Below are 25,226 nucleotides of genomic sequence, written 5' to 3'. Positions count from 1 at the left end.
CCATTTGACAGGCGAGGGACTCCTTGGAAACAACTTGGCGAACGAAATGGAATTCGATGGGGAGCTATCAATATTAATGGGGCTTATGGAAGAAAGAAGGTAGAACTGGCTGAGTCAGCAAAGGGGATGCATCTGGATGTGCTAGGAGTAAGTGATATTCGGGTATGGGGAGATAAGGAGGAAGAGATAGGAGATTATAAAGTGTACTTGACGGGTGTTAGAAAGGGAAGGGCAGAATCTGGGGTAGGGCTCTTAATATCAGGAATACCATTGCACGCAACATAGTTTCTGTTAGGCACGTAAATGAGCGAATGATGTGGGTAGATTTGTCAGTGGGAGGAACTAGGACAAGGATTGTGTCTGTGTATTCACCATGTGAGGGTGCAGATGAGGATGAAGTTGACAAGTTTTATGAAGCATTGAGTGACATCGTGGTCAGGGTCAACAGCAAGGATAGAATAGTGCTAATGGGCGATTTCAATGCGCGAGTTGGGAATAGAACTGAAGGATACGAAAGGGTGATTGGTAAATGTGGGGAAGATATGGAAGCTAATGGGAATGGGAAGCGTTTGCTGGACTTCTGTGCTAGTATGGGTTTAGCTGTTACGAATACATTCTTCAAGCATAAGGCTATTCACCGCTACACATGGGAGGCTAGGGGTACCAGATCCATAATAGACTATATCTTAACAGACTTTGAATTCAGGAAATCTTTTAGGAATGTACGAGTTTTTCGAGGATTTTTCGATGATACAGACCACTATCTGATCTGTAGTGAACTAAGTATCTCTAGGCCTAGGGTAGAGAAAGTGAAATCTGTCTGCAAACGAATAAGGGTAGAAAATCTCCAGGACGAGGAAATTAGACAGAAGTACATGGATATGATTAGTGAGAAGTTTCGAACAGTAGACAGTAAGCAGGTTCAGGATATAGAAAATGAATGGGTGACATACAGGGATGCTGTAGTCGAAACAGCAAGGGAATGTCTAGGAACAACTGTGTGTAAAGATGGGAAAAGGCGAACATCTTGGTGGAATTATGTAGTGGGAGCAGCCTGTAAGAGCAAAAAAAAGGCTTATCAGAAATGGCTCCAAACAAGGGCGGAGGCAGACAGGGATTTGTACGTAGATGAAAGAAACAGAGAAAGAATGTAGTTGTTGAATCCAAAAAGAAGTCATGGGAAGATTTTGGTAATAACCTGGAAAGGCTAGGTCAAGCAGCAGGGAAACCTTTCTGGACAGTAATAAAGAATCTAATAAGGGAGGGAAAAAGGAAATGAACAGTGTTTTGAGTAATTCAGGTGAACTCATAATAGATCCCAGGGAATCACTGGAGAGATGGAGGGAATATTTTGAGCATCTTCTCAATGTAAAAGGAAATCATCATGGTGGTGTTGCAAACAGCCAAGCTCATCGAATCACGAATGAAGAGATACTGAATCAAATTGGTGAGAGGAGATCGATTTGGCTAAATTAGACAAGAAGAAGAGATAGAATGATAGGACACATCTTAAGACACCCAGGACGTGTTCAGTTGGTTTTTGAAGGAAGTGTACGTGGTAAGAATGGTAGGGGTACACCAAGGTATGAATATGACGAGCAGATTAGAGCAGATGTAGGATGCAATAGTTACGTAGAAATGAAAAGGTTAGCACAGCATAGGGTGGCATGGACGGCTGCATCAAACTAGTCTACGGACTGATGACTCAAACAACAACATCATCGTAATACAAGAAGTATCTATTGGACTTTTTATCCACTTTCTGAAAATCCTACAATTTATGCTGGGTTTAAATCCAAGATCTTGTGATAAAGAGGCTGACACTTTACTACAGGTCAACAGAGGGAGCTAGTGTGAGGGATGTATAACTAGACCGTACTTACCTGTCTTCTCCTTTGATATGTGGCTCCAGTTGATCCATTGTATGTTCTTCTATAGTTATTTCCTCCTTAATATCTGTAGCATTCTATAAATAAGGGAAGTAAATTAGGAAATCTAGACTAAGCAACAAAATGAAAATATGTAAATAAACAAGAAAGAGCTTGCAAAATGAATTCTTAATTGCATGATATAACTATAATTAATGTATGTTCCAATGTCAAAATATAAGTAATGGAAAGGAAGCAGCAATTAATAATTACAAAGAGAGACAGCAACATTAAGAGACATATTCAGTATAGCCTAAGCAAGCAACGGGAACATACGTGCCATGTTGAGTGTGTGGCTGAGTAGAGTGGAGTAAAAGGGGAGTGGATGGGTCAAGTAGCGTGTGACGAGGAAGATGATCGGTACATAGCAATATCAGGTCGCTATCGGAAGATTGCATGGAAGAATGAAGAAGGGAACAAACAAAAGGAAGGAAGGTAAAGTGGTAATTGGACTGAAGGGTGAGACACTGTTGGTGGCAGCGGTAGTCACTGCGCTGCTGGTTATTGGGGGAATGGAAGTAAATCCAGGCCTGCAGAGCAATGGCAACATGAGCTGGGAGGACATAGAAGTCATAAGGAAGGTCATAAAGGAGGTAATGGAGGAGCTCTGCCCGTTTGAACTGTTAACAAAGATGATAAGGAGCAAGTTAAAGAGCATGAAAAGACAAGGCAGTAGATTCAGGAAAACATGAAAGAATGTAAGGCAAAAATGGAAAACAGTGAGGGAGAAATTGTGTCACTAAGGGAGAAAATTAAGAAAATATGGAAGAGGAGGTGTTGAATCTGAAGAAATAGAAGCCAAGAGCTAAGAACGTAGGAGGAAATCCATATTTATTTACGGTGTGCAGGAATAAAAGGCAGAAACTAAAGTGGACATTAATTATTAAGTGGTAGATGTCATTCAAAATAAAATGAAAATTAATTTCATTCAGTTCAATATAGATGATGCTGAGAGAGTAGAGCAGACCTATAAAAGTGACACTGCTATTCACATTGATGGTGGACATAGTGACAAGAAACGCTGGCAACCTGCAGAGTGAAAAGATTTCGATTATGAGGGTTATAGGAAGAGAGGGGATTAAGAATTCCAAGATTTTAAAGAAACATCCAGTGAGAGCAAGACTGCAAGGGTTGAGGGCGCATATTAGGGGCCAGAAACTGGTGGTGACCAATGAGAAATGGACTCAAAGTTGGACAGTGACAAAACTTCAAGCACTGGAAGAGAATCTTAAGCAGGAAGAAATGCTAGGGGTTTACGTCGCACTGACACTGATAGGTCTTATGGCGACAATGAGATAGGAAAGGCCTAGGAGTTGGAAGGTAGCGGCTGTGGCCTTAATTAAGGTACAGCCCCAGCATTTGCCTGGTGTGAAAATGGGAAACCACGGAAAACCATTTTCAGGGCTGCCGATAGTGGGATTCGAACCTACTATGTCCCGGACGCAAGCTCACAGCCGCGCGCCTCTACGTGCACGGCCAACTCGCCCGGTCAGGAAGAAATGAGTACAACCGGAGAGGATGTGCATAACAGAAATAGGAGAACACCGAGTAACAGTGAGATCACAGAAGCGGTTTTAGGAGGAATCAAGGAAGCGGGAAAAGAAATGAGGCTGGAGGCCAGTGCGGGAAAGGAAATGTGGATACAGGAAGAGCCGGAGGAGGGAAATACACAAGAAATGGTGAGTGAACATATGCATAATGAAAATAAGGGTTTGAAGGAAGAAGCGGAAGTAAGAGGAACTATAATTAAATGGAGAAGCTTGAGTTTAAAGGAACTGTGGGGTAAGAAAGCTAAAAGTGTTGAAGGCATAATAACAAGAAATAAAAAGTCAGTATGAGTAAGTAAGCTAGGCAATTGTGTTAATATATAATTAGAGATTGGAAGGTTTAGTGTGATTAAAGTTAAGTATATTTGAATGGTGAGTTCAGATGAAGAGGGATGCCGTTATATGTGGAGTGTGATTAAGCTAATAAGGGAGTGGTCATGATGAAAGGTGGGTCAGTTTGTTAATATTCAGAATGGAAGATGTTAAGAAGTTAAATTCGGTAGATGGTAAAGTGTGTACGTTAATGGTATTTGAAACGAATAGTGAATTTAATGAGGAGTTTGATAGTTGAGTATATTTAAGTGGGAAGGTGAGTAGAGTATGGTCGGTAGTGGAGTCTGGTTTACAGTTTAAATGAGATTCAGTATTTTAATGAGTTGGTGGTATGAGATTGATGAACAGAGTGGTGGTGATGGCTAAGTGTGATTCTGCCAAAAGTGGCTTAGTTATTTAATGTGAGTATGGCCTGAAATTTAAAAGAGATTGGAGTGGTAGTGGCCAAGAATGATTAAATAATAAAAAGAGTGATTGAAAAAGTGAGATGAAAAGGGAGGTAGTGAAGTATGGTTGGTAAACTCTGGTATGGCAAGACGTGATGGTATAATTTAATGTGGAGTCTGGCTAAAAATTTAAATGAGATTACCGTATTTACTTGTGTATTAGACCTCCTCGCGTATTGGACACCCCCTGGCTTTTCGAAATGAAGAAAATTTAAAAAATAAATTCACCCATATGAACCCGCAACGTAATTCGTCAGAGAAGGATGATAATTCCACTTCGAAGCGGGTACAAGTCTTATTGCAGCTCTGATGACATTGCACAAATTTGTGAATAGTTTCGTCGATACGACTTGTGCAATGAAAAACACGTCGAATCCATACGGTACATCTGTGTTTCGCAGTTAGGAAATGTCCGCCTCTGTAGTGTAGGTCTACTGCAGCTCTGATGACGTCGCACAAATAGCTTCGTGTCCAACCCGCACATTGCAAGCATGCATCAGTCATGCTATATGCCTGTGTTTTGTAGTTAATAATGTCCGCCAGCATAATGGCTAGCACAATTAGTTGCTGTTTTCGGGGGCCTGACTTAGGATTCCCAGTACCGTACTACCAGAGATTTACGAATGGCACGAAGGCTGATATGTGGTAAAAGCGGTCCCTGCAACTTCCCTCCATTGGGCGTGTAAAAAGAGCAGCATAACCTCAGGATGAGGAAACGAGTTTACCTTAGTTGAGAAATATTCGCGGTTATTGCTATTTATACAGCAGGCGAGATCATTAAAAAAGTGGTCGTTTAATATCTCATAACTTGGGCCATTATAGGTATATATTTGGAGAGAAGTAAGTTTAAAACATGACAAAAGCTATCCAATTAAAACGATTGTTTTACTCGCCGACATACCTAACGAAAATAATAATTTTATGTCCAGACGTACTTTAAACGACTTTTGGAGACACCAAACGAAACGTACTAGGGTACCGGTATGTGTTAATAAAAAAAGAGACAACGAACGTACAAATTAAACATTATGATAATAAAACTCATTACCGCCACTCCTGTAAATATCCATAAATGCAGTATATTTTCCTGTTATTTATTTTTATTTTTTCCGTTGAATGTTTGGCACTATCAGGGCGATAATACACCTAACCTAAACAATGTGGTCTGACTTATCTCACGGACAAATGTTTACGCAAATCCTGATGTGACAAATGTATAGAACAAGCATGACATATACTCAAAAATAAGGGTCTGTGTTTCAACAGCCGCAGTTATCAAAAGAATGTTACCAGTTACTATGTATTACATACGGAAGTACAACTTGTAACATATGCTAGTTATCAGCTGATGGTTTGGCATGCCTTCTACAGTACGGCTTTATTTGGAAGGACTGGCTTCTGCTACATATACACCAACTGGGAATATCAGAGATCATCTGGGAATAGATCTACACTGTTTAGACTCTATAGTCGGGAACAAAATTATTTTCAAAAGTTTCACTAAGACGGAACCTCGTATGCTCTTGCTTGCAGTGCATGGCTGATGCGACTGAAGAGAGATAGCAGTGAAGATGACGTCACATAGAATGCCAACACGTCAGCTGGAAGTTGGCGCTGCAAGGCGATAATGAACTTTGAAATAAGAATAATAGTTAACACCACCTTTCCAATATTTAACTTTCCTCATATTTAGGAAATAAACATTACAACAGGCGTTGCAAGCTGGGACATGTTTCGCTTAACTGTCGTCAGGATCATCAGCCGAAAATAAATCTTAGCCTAAAGTTAGGTCAGGGCCCCTAACCTAGTGTCATTAAAATATATGGTACCCTAAGAAACAACATTTACATTTAGGAAAATCAAATAGGCTAAAAACTAGTGTGAAAAGAAACATAAAATATTACAACATGGCTAAGAGAAAAAAAACACAATCATGTTGTAACAGAGCATAAAAACAGAAAGTACAATACAGAGCCGATAATGAAATAATTAAAATCATTAGGGTATCATTGCTACCAGTCAGACAATCAGAATGTTCAAACATAAAACTAAAGTGAAAATATATAAGTGTTCATCATGGCTAAGTTAGAAAAAAACACACAATCGTGTTGCCAGAGGTTAAAAACATTAGGTACAACACAGAGCTGACAGTGTAATAATCAAACTCATAGCTGCCAGTCAGTTAATAAGAATGTTCATCATGACAAAAAATGATGATTATATTCTTTTGAATGAAGAAATAATTATATCACACTCTTGTATAGAATACGTGAGACGGGCAAGAGAAATCACATATTGTAGCAGACATGGAGTAGTAACACTTCAAACCGGAATTGATCACGCCTGAAGCGCTTCATTTTTACAGGGAGTCCAAGATCGAAACAGAAAAAAATAAGATGCCAAGTGCGTGACTGAAATCTGAAAAATGGAAAAAGGAAAAAGATGTACTCGGGCCTTAAAAATAGGGTGTTCAAAATGGGAGTCTAAGATCACTTACCTCTTATGTTGGATAAGCGTTGACCGGAGACATTAGCCGTTCAAGGGGGTCTGTTAAACGCATGCCCGTTGCTGCGTGTGTTGTATCTGTGAGCTTGCTTAGGCAGAGAGTAAGTTGGGACGGGAAGGATAGGCGCAACAATGAGAGTGCTGGAAGCTGGCGGCGGAGTTGTATTATGGGGAGGGGGTAAGGTGGAATCTGTTATGATGACCGGAGGGGTATTTAAAGGTTTATAATTGAAGATTTTTGTGAAATTGTAATAATTTATATTAAAATTAGTGAGTAACTTAGGGACTTGTTCAGTTTAGTGGTACTAAACTAACTAACACACCCCCAACTAAACTAATAGCAACTCAAACATAATTATACTTTAATCCCAAAGAAACCATTATTGAATAAACACGTAATAATCCATATCCCCCTAATTTTAACAACACACCTGCCAAAATTATAGATCCGGATACTGGAGCTTCCACATGCGCTTTTGGTATTTATAAATATGATGGTATATTATTTATACAATGAAAATGTATTGTTTTATTTTAAACTATATAAATGGAGAAATGTTAATGGAATTAAACCATTAAAATAAAAAGTTAGCAGCTTTAATTTGATCAACACATTTCTTTAATTGGAAATAAATTTCAATAATATTATTAACAGTAATATACCTCTACTTTGGTTTCAATTAAGATAAATAAGGATGTAATGCATTATTTAAGGCTCTTTTGTTTATATGTGCTGGTTCACTAATTCATAATATGAAGGATTCTCAAGATATTCGTTTTATAGGAAATATTTGTAGTCAAATACCATTGACGGCTGTTTGTTTTAATATTTCTAATCTTGCGCTTTGTGGTATACCTTTTTTAGCTGGGTTTTACTCCAAGGATTTAATTTTAGAAATTGTTAGATTATCTTATATTAATATATTTAGTTTTTTTTTATATTTTTTCTCTACGGGTTTAACTGTATGTTATTCTTTACGATTGGTATATTATTCAATAACAGGTGAATTTAATCGGGTTGAATATGAACGGGTGTAACTAAAGGGTTGGCAGGAGTAAAATTATCAGGGTCTCCTAATATATAAGCTTCAAGAAGAGTTAATAATAGTAGGATGGCTACTATAATGATAAAACCAAAAATGTCCCTGAAGGTGAAATAAGGATGAAATGGAATTTTATCTGAATTTCTATTTAAGCCTAGAGGGTTATTGATTATTAGACCAAATTTAATTAGAATTTTATTGGGTTGAGATGGATTAGGACTTGTTTCTTATTGTTTAGTAATTTATTATCAAAATGTTAAGTCTTATAATGTGGGTTTGTTAACAGCTTTATCTAATCGGATTGGGGATGTTGCTTTACTTATAGCTATTGCATGAATAATAGCATATGGGAGTTGAAATTATGTATATTACTTGGATTTTGGTAAGGATTCTTTTATTATAACGTTAATTAGTACTATAGTGGTATTATATTGATCATTTGTGTATTGATTGGCGTGGCTTTTCTTACTTTATTAGAGCGAAAGGTTTTGGGTTATATTCAAATTCGTAAAGGACCTAATAAAGTAGGATTTATTGGGTTGCCACAACCTTTTGGTACACTCATTGCCACTACATCAACTTCGTGATTAGGAGTTTGCCATTCCTGCTCAGGCACCAAAGATGAAGTATAATGTTCCAATATCCTTATGATTAGTTGAAAAAAGTCATTGTTGCGGTAGGGTGGCTGAGATTATAGGCGGTAAACTGTAAATTTATTGGAGGAGATATTTTATCTTATGGACTTATGTTCCAAGTATCTAGTTCTAAAACTGCGGCCAGTTTGTCCGATATAAGAAAATTCACACTGGGGGCATTTGAGTCTGTAAATACCAGAGTTAGAAAATTTGTCCTGAGAAGTATTTACCAAGTTGGAATTAAAGAATATATTCCGATTAGTGTTGAGGGTTCGGTAGGCAATTCTGATGTTATGCTTCTTAAATGGGTTGGTAATGCTGTATATGGTGGGGTTAGTGAAGGTGAAGGTGGCAGTGTTTATTCTTTTTGGCTTACCTGGAATTAAATTTGTAGTAGTTTTTGATTTCATTTTACCAATAATCTTATTTATCAGGTTTGAATTTATAAATATATATATATTCAAGCCTTCACCCTTCCAGCCTTTGAAATATGGCACCGGCATAAGACTATCACAAGGTCGCTGACTGGGTACTACCCACAGAGACATCTTCGAATGTTAACTAACCTTAAAAATTATTAGGCAGGAAGTATAAAAGAGAAGAAAAATAATTAAAATAAGGAGATCTGAATGAGAACCTTTTACAAACACAGATTTATTGAAAAGAAATTCTAAACTTTGGCAAAGCAATACCCCTATACAAATCAACAAAATTTCGGACCAAATATTTGTACATCACACTCTACATCATCCGATTCATCTGAATTCTGTTCAAATTTCATTATCATTTATTATGAGACACTCCTCGCCATCATTTGTTACGAATTCATCAATGTAAATTACCAAAATAATGTTTCTAATTTTCGTCAACCCCGACTATGAGGTATCAACAACATGACTCATAAATTCAAATTTTCTTCCAACCACATTACTTAATTTGATTCCTATTGCATCTCATTTTATTTACCACCGTTACTCTACTCCAATACCTCCAATTTTAATTCAATTCAATTTCAATCATATCTGGTTAACACCATATTTCAAAATTATTAATAATAAAAAAATGCTATTATAATTTACCATCATAACATTCATTAGCTCATCAGAGTGACCTTTGAAATCTTTAATATAAATATTCTTTGAATAAATTAATCCGTATTTACTTTCCATACTTTCAAATTATTCCATCACTATGTTATAAACCTTGTAATTATAATTATTAAATTATTTATTTTATTACAATCTTCCATTCTGAAATTTATGAAGCTATATGAAGTCATTAAATCCAACATTCGCCGTATAATTCGTGAACTCCTCATTTCAATTAATTAAATTCATTAAATTATTATTATTCACTAAATCCGAGGTCATCATGTCATTATAATCGTTACCTCTGAAATCATTAAATTATTCAATTACATTTGGTAAAATCAGATAATCCTTAAATCCAAAATTTGTTAAATTATTAAATTATTTGTCTCAATTTACAAAAATAATTCCTAATATTATTTAAGTCCGAAATTTATCTGACTTATTCTTTCTCATAACATCCTCCACTCCTATAAATGCTGGTAATATGGAACACTCGCGCGAATCGAAAGTAATCCTGACATAAATAAATTAATTTACTACTCTGATTCATTTAAATTATAAATATCCCGCACATACATAATCGGCTGTTTTCATAGTACGTATAACATATGCCTACTCTGTAGCAAGAAACCTACACTACTATTGTAATACACAACTTAATCTCCACTGATTCTAAAAACAATGGGACAGAACCTCATTGTCGCAAATAAAATTAACCATACGTGAACTGAATTCACACATTAACAAGAAATAATACAACTGCAAACCAAAATTTGCATTGCTCAACACACAGTAGAACATATAACATTGAAACAAACACACCATCAGTCAACCAAATAATCACAGGGAAAATCATCATTCATTGACCTTGGCCGGGCATCGAACTCCGACCCTCAGCATAGCATCATTACAGTGACCTATCATTTCACTCGTCACAATGAACTGTCACGAAGTATATCTATTATTTTTAATTTCAATGTGCTGTCCTAAATTCCTCAAACAGGACTATATTATGAATGACTTTAATTCTTTTACTTGTAAGACCCTGCCAATGCTGTCTGACTTCCTTTAATACACAGCATGCCGACACGGGCGACTTCCTTATCTCAAGCGCCTCGCTCATTTGATTAACACGGCATTTCAACTCGTCCGCACCCAATTAATATTTCTCTCTCTCCGCTATAATGAACTCAGATGTTTTCCTCAAAATCATCTTTCGTATCCTTGCTTTCTGGGCGAACAGTAACCATTATATATAACACTCTCAATGCACATTATTTGCTCCATATCTCACTTGTTTAATTCTACATTCCTCGATCAACATTATTAAGAAACACGTATATCACTATGCCGGTATTTATTCATATAATGCACTACACAATCTCATTAATTCGTCCCCTGCTGCTGGCATTTTATGTCTTAAAAGCTCTACTTCGAAAGTGGACTAACTACATCTCAGATAAATTACATGATGAAACCTATTCCCTACAGCACATTTTTCGTCCAGTGGTTAACAACACATATAACTTACTGATGACATACACTCTCAAATTTCACTGTAATGTGCCTGAATAACCAAGGTTCGAATCTTTCGGTCAATGAAATTCCTCTCGACGATCTTGCTGTCATGCAACATGCTAGGCTAATCTATTTATTCCCTTGACTATGAACTTACACTGATTGCCTCCTGTATCACTTTATATATTCACACACACGCTGGTATTTATCAGAAGATCGCGCACTAAAGAAAACAATATTTCACACACGTATTTATCAATATAGAAGATCATTATTTATATACACATATTATTTCATCATTTATGAAGACCATATTCAACACACGCCTCTTATTTACATATCCACTCCCCCCAGGCATCAGTATAAAATTTACGCCCTAAAACTCTAACTATCCTTGCTACAGTAAAATACAAGAAATATAAAATGAATTGTCATGCATTAAATTATTTACAAGTAAACACCTAATCAGATATAATGAATCAGGGTACTCATCGATTCGGCAACGCTCCATACTCAGCTCCATGGCCTCATGGTTTCAGGTCGGCCCCATGATGAACTTAAGCCATCATATAGGCGGCCTTAACACGTGAACCAATGCCTTTCTCCATGACCATGTTCTTCATTCTTGCAGGCTTTAATGAATTCACATGGCTTCACGCATTAACACACTAAAATACACACAAACACATATATAAGTAACTTATAATAGCACGTTAAACACTTATTTACACCAATAATGAATACTTTGTCTCTGCTCTTTTCACGAGTTTAACACGCGGCACTGCAAAGCGTCCTTGCATCGATCTCGTTCCGGTCTTTCTACTTTGCCACAGTTAATATTGTAAAATCGCCTTCCCAAATTCTACAAGATTTTCCCTCGTTATTCAGTTGAAAATGTAGTCTATCGGATCCCGTTGTATCCCATCGACAATTATAGTTAATGGACTGAGAAATGCTCAAGATTGTTAGTCCGCGTTGATCACCATGCGCTTTCCATCCGAGCCATTCAAATTCACGTAGCAGAGTGAGTCTTCAGAGCGGCATGCGTCTTCTTCCTGCACACGAGCTTCCGGGTACGGAGCTCGGGGAACCCCATCAACAGTGGAGTAATATCCCGTCATGTATGCCTGCATTTATTTATTACAATAAATCATTAGAAATATGCCGTCTTTAATTCTCGTCCACGGGAGAGTTTAACATTGATTTCACATTGTCCCTTGGTGGATTTCATTAATTTTGGAAGTCATTCGTACGGCATCCATCTTTAATTTTCCCCCATCACTTCAAACTTACTATGCTGCTATTCACTACTCGAAAATGCTGCCAACTTAAAACTGAGTACCTTGATCACACACCTCACGGAATATTCCATTACTTCCTATTGCAACATCAAATGGCCCTGACACGTGGAACTTAGCTCCAAGCTTGGACAAGCGAAATTGCGCCACACATCTGAACTCTAATGAAACTGTAGTCCATTCCCTTATACTTTTCTGTAATTTATAATATTTTAAGACAATGTTATGAGCCAATTGGGCTCAATATTATACCCGTAACACGGTTCTCAATAAAAGTCCCCGATGTATGAGGAGTTATGCTACCCGCCGAACACCCTTCCCCTGCGAACATGTCAGCTGTGAGCGGAGGGGAAGTGAGACGACTGAGTAACATGGCCAAGTCTAAAGTTATGAATTTCATGGCCGTTCCGTATTGAACTGAGAATCACAATAGTAATTTAATATAACAGATTCCACTTTTTCAATACACAATTGTTGCACTATAGGTTATATTACAACATATTAGTTAAAATGGTACCGGTTTTGACACGTATACAGTGTCATCATCAGCCATAGGTAAAACTAAGCAAGTAAATAGGTTTGCATATAGCAACAAAATATACAGGTTAAATAAAATTCAAAAAATTGTCACGTTTAAAATAGTTCATATAAAATGTCCACAGATATCTATACGTTGTTGGCGTATTAGTCTTATACATTATCTGGAGTTTTTACTGTGGAATTTATACTTTGATATGATACAAACCCTTGCGAACACGTTAAAATCTTCTTTTTGATACTGTATCCTCTCCACACTATAAGCTTTCCGGCACGCTGCAACAAGGTTTTACGTCCCGATTGAACCGAGGAACTATAGTCCTACACAATATAATAGGACCCACATGTACATTTTAACACCAAAAGCATAACTTCAAATTAAGAAGACTATACAACCAGCAGTGACTGGACTATTTCTCAATACATTATCATGAACAAGATTTTAACATGTTCGCAAGGGTTTTTATCATATCAAAGTATAAATTCCACAGTAAACACTCTAGATAATGTATAAGACTAATACGCCGTAAACGTGTAGATATCTGTGGACATTTTATATAAACTATTTTAAATGTGACAATTTTACGAATTTTATTTAACCTGTATATTTTGTTGCTATATGCAAACCTATTTACTTGCTTAGTTTTTTCTATGGCTGACGATGACACTGTATACGTGTCGAAAATGGTACCATTTTAACTAATATGTTGTAATATAACCTATAGTGCAACAATTGTGTATTGAAAAGGTGGAATCTGTTATATTAAATTACTATAGTAACATGGCCAAGGTTGTATTACGTCAGACAGAATGTTCCATTCTTTTTCATCGTTAATTTCTTCCAGATGGATTAATAATATGAAGAAATAAACCACATCACTGTGTAGCCTAAATTTTTATAGTCATAATCTCCAAGTTTGATAGAGATCCGTTAAAATTTGCGTCAGATATTAGCAATTACAGTTCCCAGGGGATAGTGAATAAATCGGCAGGCATTTCGCTTGTCAAGCCAGTCTACCTTGTGCCACAGTCGAGGCCGGTCGGTCGGCTGTTGGTCATGCTGTTGCCGTGATGTTAGTCGCCAGTTCGAATCTCCGATGGAAGTTTAAGTTCGTGTACAATTGAACTCTGATTCTACAACGCATCTACAAAACTTAGAAGTATTACAGCATCGCTTGCATGTGGTAATGGAAGTTGTGTACGAGTTGAGACGTGAACAGTTAAGGTGTTTAACTATTTACAGGAACAGTGTGATTCGAACAAGTAAGATACTAAGCTATCCAGTACTTCAATGTAATTTGATGTTTAAATTACAGGAGATGATCGGATTTGAATGACAGTGTTTAAACTTCACAAAGTGATTTAACATTGAATGCTAAAAGTGAGAAAACATTGTCGTTCGTGACACTTCAAAACTGTACATAATTTTGTATTTAATCCTGACAAGTGATAAACCTGTGCTAATCGCGAGACGTAATTCAGTATTTCAAATTGTACAGGCGATTGAACTTTGTGACAGTGTTACTCTACCAAGGTGTTAGAACATTTCGACAAACTATGCGTTTATGTTACAAGCTACTGACACAAGTAGTTGAATTTAACAGTGCTATTGAACTTAAGATTTATTTTCCAAGTGACCATATTCACGATAGAACATAGCCTTAGAACTGTGGTTAAATAAACTGGTACACTTAACATTTCTTGTGTTGAACCCAGGACGGTTCCTAAAAGGACAGTGTTTTCTTTATTTAATTGTGAACGGGACTAAATTCATCCCAGAACAAATTCTTTGGTTTCATTTATTTCTAGAATTAATTCGAACTTGAACTGTGTAAAATTTGGAAGTGGAATATTTTATTTTCTACGTCACTATTCAGCCGAAGTTCTCATATTTAACTTTGATAAAGTGACTTATTTATTTTCTGTGGCTGATACGTCACAGATGTAATTTTGAGTTCAATTCAAGCCCTCAGCAATAACTGTGTTCATTAGTGAATCCCACTGTGAAATCGAATGACTGCAGCCCACTACAATTATTTCATTTGTGCAGACCAGTTACTTAGGATCTATTTCATGCCCAGTGCCATGGTACAACCAAGACTATGGTTGCTCCTAGACCATCCAGACCTCCGAGATATTCGAGACCTTCCAGATATTGAAGACCGGCTCGGAAGATGGTGGCACCATAAGCAGACATTTTGACCCGCAATGTATCGGGGCCAATTCCACCCCCAAGCAGAAGTACTCATTATAACTGCTGTGCTGAGGTGATGTTGAAATCTGACTTTATTTCATGAATAAACTTTATGATATCCCAGAGAACAACAGCCCATTAATTGAACTAGTCCCCAAGTTACTCACTAATTTTAATATATACCGAGCTCGATAGCTGCAGTCGCTTAAGTGCAGCCAGTATCCAGTATTCAGGAGATAGTCGGTTTGAACCCCACTGTCGGCAGCCCTGAAAATGGTTTTCCGTGGTGTCCCATTTTCACACCAGCCAAATGCTGGGGCTGTACCTTAATTAAGGCCATGGCCGCTTTCTTCCCACTCCTAGTCCTCCCCTGTTCCATCGTCGCCATAAGACCTATCTGTGCCAGTGCGACGTAAAGCAAGAAGCAAAAAAAAATTTAAATATCAATCATTACAATTTCACAAAAATCTTCAATTATAAACCTTTAAATACCACACCGGTCATCATAACAGATTCGACCTTACCCCCTCCCCATAATACAACTCCGCCGCCAGCTTCCAGCACTCTCATTGTTGCGCCAATCCCTCCCATCCCAACTTACTCTCCGCCTAAGCAAGCTCACAGATACAACACACGCAGCAACGGGCATACATTTAACAGGCCCCCTTGAACGGCTAATATCTCCGGTCAACGCTGATCCAACATAACAGGTAAGCGATCTTAGACTCCCATTTTGAACACCTTAATTTCAAGGCCCAAGTACATCTTTTTCCTTTTTTCAGATTTCAGTCACGCACTTGGCATCTTATTTTTTTCTGTTTCGATCTTGGACTCCCTGTAAAAATGAAGCGGCTTCAGGCGTGATCAATTCCTGTTTGAAGTGTTACTACTCCGTGTCTGCTACAATATGTGATTTCTCTTGCCCGTCTCACGTATTCTATACAAGAGTGTGATTTAATTATTTCTTCATTCAAAAGAATATAATCATTTTTTTGTCATGATGAACATTCTTATTAACTGACTGGCAGCTATGAGTTTGATTATTACACTGCCAGCTCTGTGTTGTACCTTATGTTTTTAACCTCTAGAAACACGATTATGTGTTTTTTTCTAATTTAGCCATGAACACTTATATATTTTCACTCTTGTTTTACGTTTTAACATTCTGATTGACTGGTAGCAATGACACCCTAATGATTTTAATTATTTCACTACCAGCTCTGTATTGTACTTTCTGTTTTTATCCTCTGTTTCAACATGATTATGTGTTTTTCTCTTAGCCATGTTGTAATATTTTATGTTTTTTTCACACTAGTTTTTAGCCTATTTGATTTCCTAAATGTAAATGTTGTTTCTTAGGGTACCATATATTTTAAATGACACAAGGTTAGGGGCCCTGACCTAACTTTAGGTTAAGATTTATTTTTGGCTGATGATGCTGACGACAGTTAAGCGAAACATGTCCCATCTCACAACGCCTGTTGTAATGTTTATTTCCTAAATATGAGGAAAGTTAAGTATGGAAAGGTGGTGTTAACTATTTTTCTTATTTTAAAGTTCATAATCTGATATCCAATACGGTCTACAATGAGGTTTATTACTTACAAGGCAATAATTCAAATGAAAGCAGTGATCAGGTTTACTGTGTCGTAGGCCTACTGCTGAACTGACAGAGACAAATGACTGGCCATTAAGTTCTTTTGTATCTATATTGAAATATATGATAACACAATACCCTTATCCCTTTCTTTTACGGGATTGAGTATGAAGTGAGACGAATCTTCTTAGCGAGCTTTTACGGCCGTATGCCCATCCTGACGTCAACCTCACCAGAGGAATTAATGAGATGTAACGAATGACGTGATATGAGTAACTAAAACTGACTTTTATATATACCATAGGCCTAAAAGTCGTGTTCACCATTTTTTTTCTTTTTACATTTAGAGATCTGCCTTCCGACGAAAATAGCCAGTATAAATTACATACATTCTGCCTTTGTTAAATAATAGTATACAGTGTTTACACGTACAATTTATAGCTCTTTATAATCCAGAAGTCATGTATTCGTTGCACAAAATTATGTGGTTATCGCACATTGGACCCCTTTTAATATTTTTGGCTGTAAAAGTGGGAGAAAAAGAGGTCTAATAGGCGAGTAAATACGGTAAGTGTGGCAAAGGATCTGCAGAGGTCAACACCACGAACAAATATCATTTTAAAACAAATCTATTTGAAAGATAAGAGATAGGTGAAGTGGTATCAGGGCAGTAGTCCGAGTAGTGAGCAGAATGAGGCACACAAATGTTCAGTCTGGATCAGCAAGCCTTTGTAGGTCAACGGGGAGAATGGTATGAGGAGTAGAATGTGCAAAGGTTTGCGTGTCCAGTCAGGAGAGATAGGAAAGTCTTTAACCTTCATATGCCGTTTGCCGATGATTGCCGCTTTATTTTATTTCAATTATATTATGACATCTTAATGTTTTCTTCTTGCCGTTGCTTAAATTTTGTTTTATAGTGATGTAATACCATGGCGGGCAGATCTCAAATAGGAGCTGGCCAGGGGCCATTCTGCCGTGGTGAAGATTAATTATTTCCTCTATTTTGTTTGTTTGATTGCCTATTTTATCTAATTTAACTTCATTACATTTAAATTTTGTTAGTGTAACTATTGTGTTTTGTTGGTTTGTTTGGTATCTGTGCAGTAAGTGGAGATGAGCCGATTATTTTATGGTAAATTATTTTGGTTTGTTTGTTTGTTCAGTTAGTGCTATTTGATTGTGTAAGCATATAGTTTGGTATTTAGGTAGAATTTAAGTTGAAAGAGCTTGTCTAGGTTGGGCGTTGTCATTTTTCTTCATTAATAGATCAAAGGTAGCAAATACTGTAGATCTGGAGGAAAATAAAGAAATAAAGAAAGTTAAACATAATGACAGGAAGAGAGGGCAAGAGAAAAGTGGGACTTGAAACGACAATGACAAACTCCACACCTTGTCTTCCCTTTCTGTTCTTCTGTTTTCCTACACTGAATTGTCACGTTATTTACGCGTTCCTATGATTATAGATATGACCTGACATATTACTTGTTTGCTCCTTCCCACTGCTCAGTTCCCAGAGAGGTTTCTGTTACACTGGTTCTCATCCAAACAAAACTCTCCATACGATGACATGCCTAACATATATAAATTCAGTCAACAAACAGTCATTTCTTTGATTGTTGTTTAACTATAAAGAATATGGAATTTGAAAAGAATCTGTTCAGGTACCGTACTTTAAAACTACCATAAGACAACCACTGAAATGCATACAGACGTTTACTTTTTCATTCAACACACAATGCTTTCACAGAAGGGCTCTAATAAAGGTGAAAGGCCTAAATGTAGTTAACTGAAATTAAGCATTTCATCGATAGAAGAATGGTCAGCTGAATTCACCAACTGAACCTTACTAAGGAAAGATAAAGGATGATACCCGAGGATATGTGTCTAACACTTGTCCTGTTTCTTTACACAGTTAGGAATGAAGAGAGAGAAATCTTCACAGTGAGTTTTTATGTCCAGATGCCCTTTCTAACGCCAACCTCATCAGAGGAGTCAATGAGTAAAAATTATGTAAGACACCAGGTAGGGAGAGCCAATATACAGTCTACTTCTGTCAAATAGCACTACAGAATCAGCTCAAGGCTTATATCATAAACAGTAATTGGTTACCAGGATATTTTAAATTAATGCTGTGGTTAAGTGTAAGAGAGGACCAAGAGTGCTAACTTCGCAAACAAACAAAGCAAATAAGTAAATAAATAAATAAATAAAGAAGATCTCCATGCGATGGATGCAGATTAGGAATTAGAAATTATACACCACCTCTTCTCTTGCTGTGACAGATAACATTATAATAGTGATTGACATTATTAACAAACACGACTCAAGCCACCTAACCATGGTGTCAGACCATACAGATTTGACATGTCAAAAATCATTGTCACCAGCTAGGTAACACAACTGATGTTGAATACTTTAAACTGAATAATGAGCAAGAGGTAAGGAAATACTAGTGGATTGTGTAGCAAATATTGCTTAAGTAAATCAAAGTTTTATGGTACCTGGGGAAAAATGCTGCAGTTTTTGTTGCTCACACTGCCTGTGCTCAGTGCTCTCAGATGAGATTGGCCATACCCAAAAAGGACTACCAGTGCACTGACTTTTATACAGGGATGTGACAGCCAACACCACTTCCAGCAACAGCTTATAATAACTTTGAGCTAACGTCATAACATCATGCTAACACACCGTGTTTGAAGCTGGCAACTCTCCTGATACACTCCTAGTAACAACAAAACCAGGTGGCACACATCACATAGTGGAGAGCCTTACAACTATACCACACACCATGCTGGACTTAAGGGAAGTGCTCGAAAAATTATAAAAACTGGGTAAGAAAATGTGCAAATTAGTATTTTTACAAGGATCTTCAAATTGATGTGTTAAAATGAGGGGTCACTTTCTTATATCTGTTCACCAGTTTTCTCACAATTTCCATTATCATGCAGCAGCTTATCAGTTTGATCAATTAATTCAAATGTGTTTACCTGTGAAGGTCCTGGCTCTGTCAACTCTGGAATGGTTTCTACCTTTACACGTGCCACTGCTGACTCAGGTTCAAAATTTTCCTGCAGGAAAGTAAATATATTAGACACACTCTTCAGACTCATCTGGTGGTCTATCTTAAAAATTGGTCGTGTTCAATCTGGACAAGATGCCTTGAGAAAGTTCTCTCATGCAGAAGACATTTTATAGTCTTCCCTCTACAAGCAGCCATCAGTACACAATAACGATAGATATGACAAAACCATAACAAGTTTTACAACCAGAAAAACCTTGTTTATGAAAAGAACTGACAGGATTTCTTGCTACACAGACAGTAATTACAGTATAAGTATACTTATAACGACTTTGTTACACACAATCACCTTGACACACGGCCAAACCTGTCATGTTTTTATCTCACAAATACTGAACTACTAGCTGATGTACCCGTACTTCGCTACGTGATTCTCAGAAAGACTGAATTTGTGGTTTTCCTATCTGAAGTCAACATAGGTCATTACAAAAACCTCAGTACGAAAGTAACGATTAAAAGCAATGTTATCACATAAAATACTCGATCAAATGAAAAGCCACACATTTTCTCACTTTTAAAAAACAGTACCACAGTGCCGATCTAACAGTGTAAAGTTTCAGAGCTGGAATGACTAGGCTGCAGACAGCCGTGAACACTCCTCTGCCATTATTCTGTTAAGTATGCACACTGCTCATTCCAATCAGTGCCTCAGAGTAGGGATTGAATAGCTCGAATGCTATGATGAACCAGTGTGTTAGGGATCAGTAGTATCGGAAAATGTATGAACCAGAGGAATGGCATGCTAAATAAGAAACTTATATAACTCCCTAGCTCTTTCCTGCTAATATTTAGGCAGGCTGTTACACTCGAAATGAAAGGGCAAGTTGGCCGTGTGGTTAGGGGTGCGCAGATGTGAGCTTGCATCTGGGAGATAGTGGATTTGAAGCCCACTGTCATCAGCCCTGAAGATTACAAGTAACTAACCTCAAGTTTTAATCCATACTGAAAGTCGGTTTAATACAATAAATAATGTTTTATTTTAAACCACCTATTCAATACATTAAAAGGTTATTACATTTAGTGTTTCACCACTAATATAAATATATAAGTGGGACATGTCTCACATCATCAGCCAATCTAAACTCTCAAAGGCTGGTTTATGTTTACAACTAATGACTTAAAAATCTATTTGTACATTTCACAATCTTAAACTTACTTTACTAATATCACAGAAGGCAGAATCATTGGTAGCGTGCCTTATTAACTAGAACTTAATATTGGAAAGGACGATAATTATACATTCATTTATAATTATGGTAGAATAAGTCTGCTCTCAAATATTTACAAACATTTATGTCTAAAGTCTTGAAGAATGACTTGTGATTCAAACTTAAGAACTTATGATAAGGTCATATACATTTAAAGTTTAAATCATGAGATCGGGCTAAAAGTTTGTTATCCTTTGAGGATGAGTCAATGAAATTCTAAGATTTTGTCATCTTGTTGATTGTAACATGTAACAGGTTGAACTTTAGTCTTTAAGAAGTTTGAACTTTTGTAGTCATTTGACACCGGTAATGTTGTTGATTATGTATTTGTTGACATCAATGACCAAAGCTTTGAAGCAATGAATTAAAATGGAGCGTAGTTAAAAGGGACGTGATTCGACAAACAATGTAGCTACAAGTTTTTAAATAGACTATCACTTGTTGGCATGTCTGTAACAAGAAAAAAGATTTGTGTGAGTGTCGAATGTTGTGTTACTAGTTGAGTGTGCACTAAGGAAACTTCACTTACCCCTCTTATTACTGCTTGTCTGTCTAGTGTTGTCTACTAAAGTTGTGTAGTAACTGCCTGCTCTTCTGCGTCTCCTCCTTGTGTTGTACGACTGAGATGGTAGGGGCTGGGTGGGAGGGAGTAGAGGTGGTCGGAGTAATGTTAGTAGGTGTGGCTTTGGGAGGGGAGAGTGTAGAGGAGGTACAGAGAGGGGTTGTGTTCATTAATGTTACTTGAATACTGGTTGTTTTGGGGATAAAAACTTTAGCAAAATCACTTTTCTCTAGGTTAAGTGTTTGTAAAATTTTAGGCAATTCTTTTTTTTTGCTACTTGCTTTACGTCACACCAACCCAGATAGGTCTTATGGTGATGATGGGACAGGAAAGGCCTAGGAGTTGGAAGGAAGCGGCCGTGGCCTTAATTAACGTAGATATGAAAATGGGAAACCATGGGAAAACCATCTTCAGAGCCGCCGTCAGTGGGAATCGAACCCACTATCTCCTGGATGCAGGCTCCCAGCCGCGCGCCTCTAACCGCACGACCTACTTGCCCGGTTAGGCAATTGTTCATGTAAAGGAGTTTTTAAATTTTATTTTCTATTTTTGTCAGTTATGTTCCCTCTTCTATTTATTTTTTTGATGATTTTTGAAGTCTTTCTCTGTAGTGGTAAAGTGGTGGCCTGATTCTCTCATGTGAACACTCATAGCAGAATGTTTATTGACTTTTGCAGCATTGACATGTTCAAGGTATCTAGTAAGAAAGCTACGTCTTTAAGATGTTTGGTTCTTGAAAGAAGGCTTAAAATCTAAGTTAGTACCTAAATTTTTAATATCTATAGAAAGAAATAACATATATAATCCAAACGTAGCTGATACTCAGAACAAAATAAATGAGATCTGGCTGAAAAGTGGAATTAAGTTACTCTACAGGAAGAAATCATTTCTAAACTTGCAATTATACGTGCACACTTGGAATTTTCTCAACTATTATCTCCTCTATAATGGATATCTATCCAAAACTGTTTAACGGAAAAGCCTGTTGATGTTTTGGACATGAAACAGAAAACCCTGGATAACAAACGCTTCCACTTAAAGGAAAACAAACTTAACAATAGGGCAAACTAACCTAATTCTGATCTAAAAAAACATTCCCACCACAATCAATCTATCAGATACAGACTTCACGGATAATCAGATGAACCTACTCAATAAAGGTTCAAAATCTGATTGGCCTCATTCACAAAAAATAGAAGACGAGATCACCGTAGTAGCAGAAGTCGAATCTAACTTAAATAAATAGACGGCAGATTTACAAAATTATAACAGGTCTGAAGTCAAAAAGAAATACCCAACTTTCATAACAGAAAGAAAGAATGACCTAATCCCACTCTCACAAAACAAATCATGACACTAAAATCTAACTTAAACAATAACAACATAATCGTTGATACAGATGTTGATTCGCATAGGGAACCTGAAATATTTGTCCCAAATGAGTAAATTTATAATAGCAACAGAAATGGTACGTTATTGGACATTATAAATTTTCCAGCTAACTAATTCCTAGTTGCCAGCGTTTCACCCTGAGTGCTACATTGTGCTCATCAGTTGGTACTTAGCACACCCACCCAGACGCATGGCTAGTGCATACAACAGAGGACACTGCGTAGGCTACTTGGAGCCACTGGCAGTGCCAATGCATTTTGAGAGATTTTTACTAATTACCAAAAATTGATGCCTGCTTGGCCATCAGATGACACAGATGTTGATTCCCATAGGGAACCTGAAATATTTGTCCCGAATTAGTAATTTTATAATACCAATAGAACTGGTCTGGTATTGGGCATTATAAATTTTCCAGCTAACTCATCCCTGGCTGACAGCGTTTCACCCCTGTGTGCTAAGTTGGTCTCATCAGTTGGTACTTAGCACACCCACAACAGTCAACACATAAAATAAATAAACATGTGTCACAGATAGGAAACACCAGATAAGAATTTTGCCCAACAATACCAAAAAGGAAAGATCAGAAAACGAGCAAATTATGCCACATTTACAATATCCAAAGGTTTAAGGAACATCAAGAAAAGAATTATGAACGGTGAAAACCAGAGGCAATAAGAGTATAGTTAAAAACGAAAGAACTCCAATCAAAGATTGCAGGGTAAGGATGAAGAAAAATACAAAAAGGGGATAGAAATAAGGATCAAAACTATATGAAATATTCACTTCGCCGGGCAGTGTTTATAAAAGAAGTCTCACAAGTGCGGAATTAGTAATAGATGTCGCAAACAGGCCATGTAAGTATTTAGATAACAGTTCTCATTGTCCAAAGCAAAGTCTGTATTTAAAAAAAAAGGAAGAAAGGAGTCTGCAAGCATAAGTTTAAATGCCGGTAAGCTGCAAGAGCAAAAGTGGGTAGAGGCCAGACAGCCTAATGAAAAATTTAAATTCCAAATAACAAGTTCATAGTACTTGCTCACCACGCAGTCTACAGGTATTGGCACAGAAGTTCGCTACTTCACCACTTTGATACAAAGACAGACTCATTTTTGAGGGATGGAGCCCCAGAATATAAAGCACAATGGAAAAGTCTAGATGTATACAGAAAAAGAAAGACAGCATGTTCCAGAATGACCACAGCACAATCACTTGTCCATACATGTTGAAAGGGAACGTGCGGCATAGCAGGTGAAGATCGTAGCGCCTTGAGGGAGATGACATCACAGTCACATGTTCAGCAGAGTAGGTGAAAGCGGGCGAGCACAGCAGTAGAGAGTGAAAGGTCGCAGCAGAGCAGTCGATGAAAATGCGGCAACGGAAGGTAGAAATAATAAAGAATATGTAGTGGAGAGATCGTAATATATTCCAACATGCTGGTGAAAAGCGAAGCGACAATGAAGGTGTTGAGACGATGCCGTGTCGATCTTCACAAGGGGCACCAACTTGGAAGAGCAATGATTGAGACTAGAAGAAGAAAGCAGACAGACGAGAGATGATGTACCCAAACGAAGAGGGAAATATGATGATAAAGGAGAGAGAAAATGTAAAGAGAGAAAGAGAAAAAGGGGAGGGGAGAATAAGGAGAATGGACCGGTCCAAAAAACAGGGAAAAAATGCAAGATGAAAGGCAGGAGTTCAAAAGGCAGAGAGGTGATACATACATTAAAAAATACAATATAATATTATACAATATAGAAAAAAGACATATGTGACATACATTATATAAATAAAGGATTATGGAACGGTGTCCTATATAAAAAATAAATTCCACGAGGTGAAAGTAAGTAAGAAAGAGAAAACAAGGGCTATGCACTCATGGGGAGTCTGCGTGGGAACGGGGTTGTGGAGAGCAGCATTTCATGAGCAGGAAAATGTTTAAAAAGGACAGTTAAAAAAAGTCCATAGAAAAAGATAAAATACAGAAACAACACAAGGACAAAGAGAACCAAAGGGAATAACTACCCCAGGAAGAAAATGTTTCCCTAGAATCACAAACAAAACGAAGGGAGCACGGGAAGGAGAAAAAAAAAAGGAAAGAAAAAAAGGAAACAGGTTAATTAATTTCTGAAGTTGAGAGAGATGGACACGTTTAACATCAAGAGAATCAGAAGGGGACTGCAAAAGAGCATTAGCAGGGTTAGGCAAGGAAATAATATGAAATGGGCCTATCTTTTTTTTTTGTTATTTGATTTACGTTGCACCGACACAGATAGGTCTTATGGTGACGATGGGACAGGAAAGGCCTAGGAATGGGAA

The 25,226-nt window shown here is 37.2% G+C and overlaps 1 protein-coding gene across 2 annotated transcripts in view; it reads right to left on the bottom strand.

Moving 5' to 3' along the window:
- LOC137496911 (zinc finger protein OZF-like) overlaps nt 1-25,226 on the bottom strand; it is a 137,839-nt gene that overhangs the window by 101,392 nt on the left and 11,221 nt on the right. The window contains exons 3-4 of one of the 2 annotated variants that reach the window (XM_068226920.1): nt 19,660-19,740; nt 1,884-1,966 (exon numbers count right to left, since the gene is read on the bottom strand). Coding sequence is in view for 1 of the 2 variants with exons in the window: in XM_068226924.1 (XP_068083025.1) it covers nt 19,660-19,740 (81 nt within the window). In the remaining variant the exon portion in view is untranslated. The remainder of the gene's footprint in view (nt 1-1,883; nt 1,967-19,659; nt 19,741-25,226) is intronic. The other variant, XM_068226924.1, reaches the window with a different exon arrangement.

This window comes from Anabrus simplex, chromosome 3, assembly GCF_040414725.1.
Source record: "Anabrus simplex isolate iqAnaSimp1 chromosome 3, ASM4041472v1, whole genome shotgun sequence".
NCBI lineage: Eukaryota > Metazoa > Arthropoda > Insecta > Orthoptera > Tettigoniidae > Anabrus > Anabrus simplex.
The sequence above is the reverse complement of the archived record's forward strand: the minus strand, read 5'-3'. Positions and strand labels throughout refer to the sequence as shown.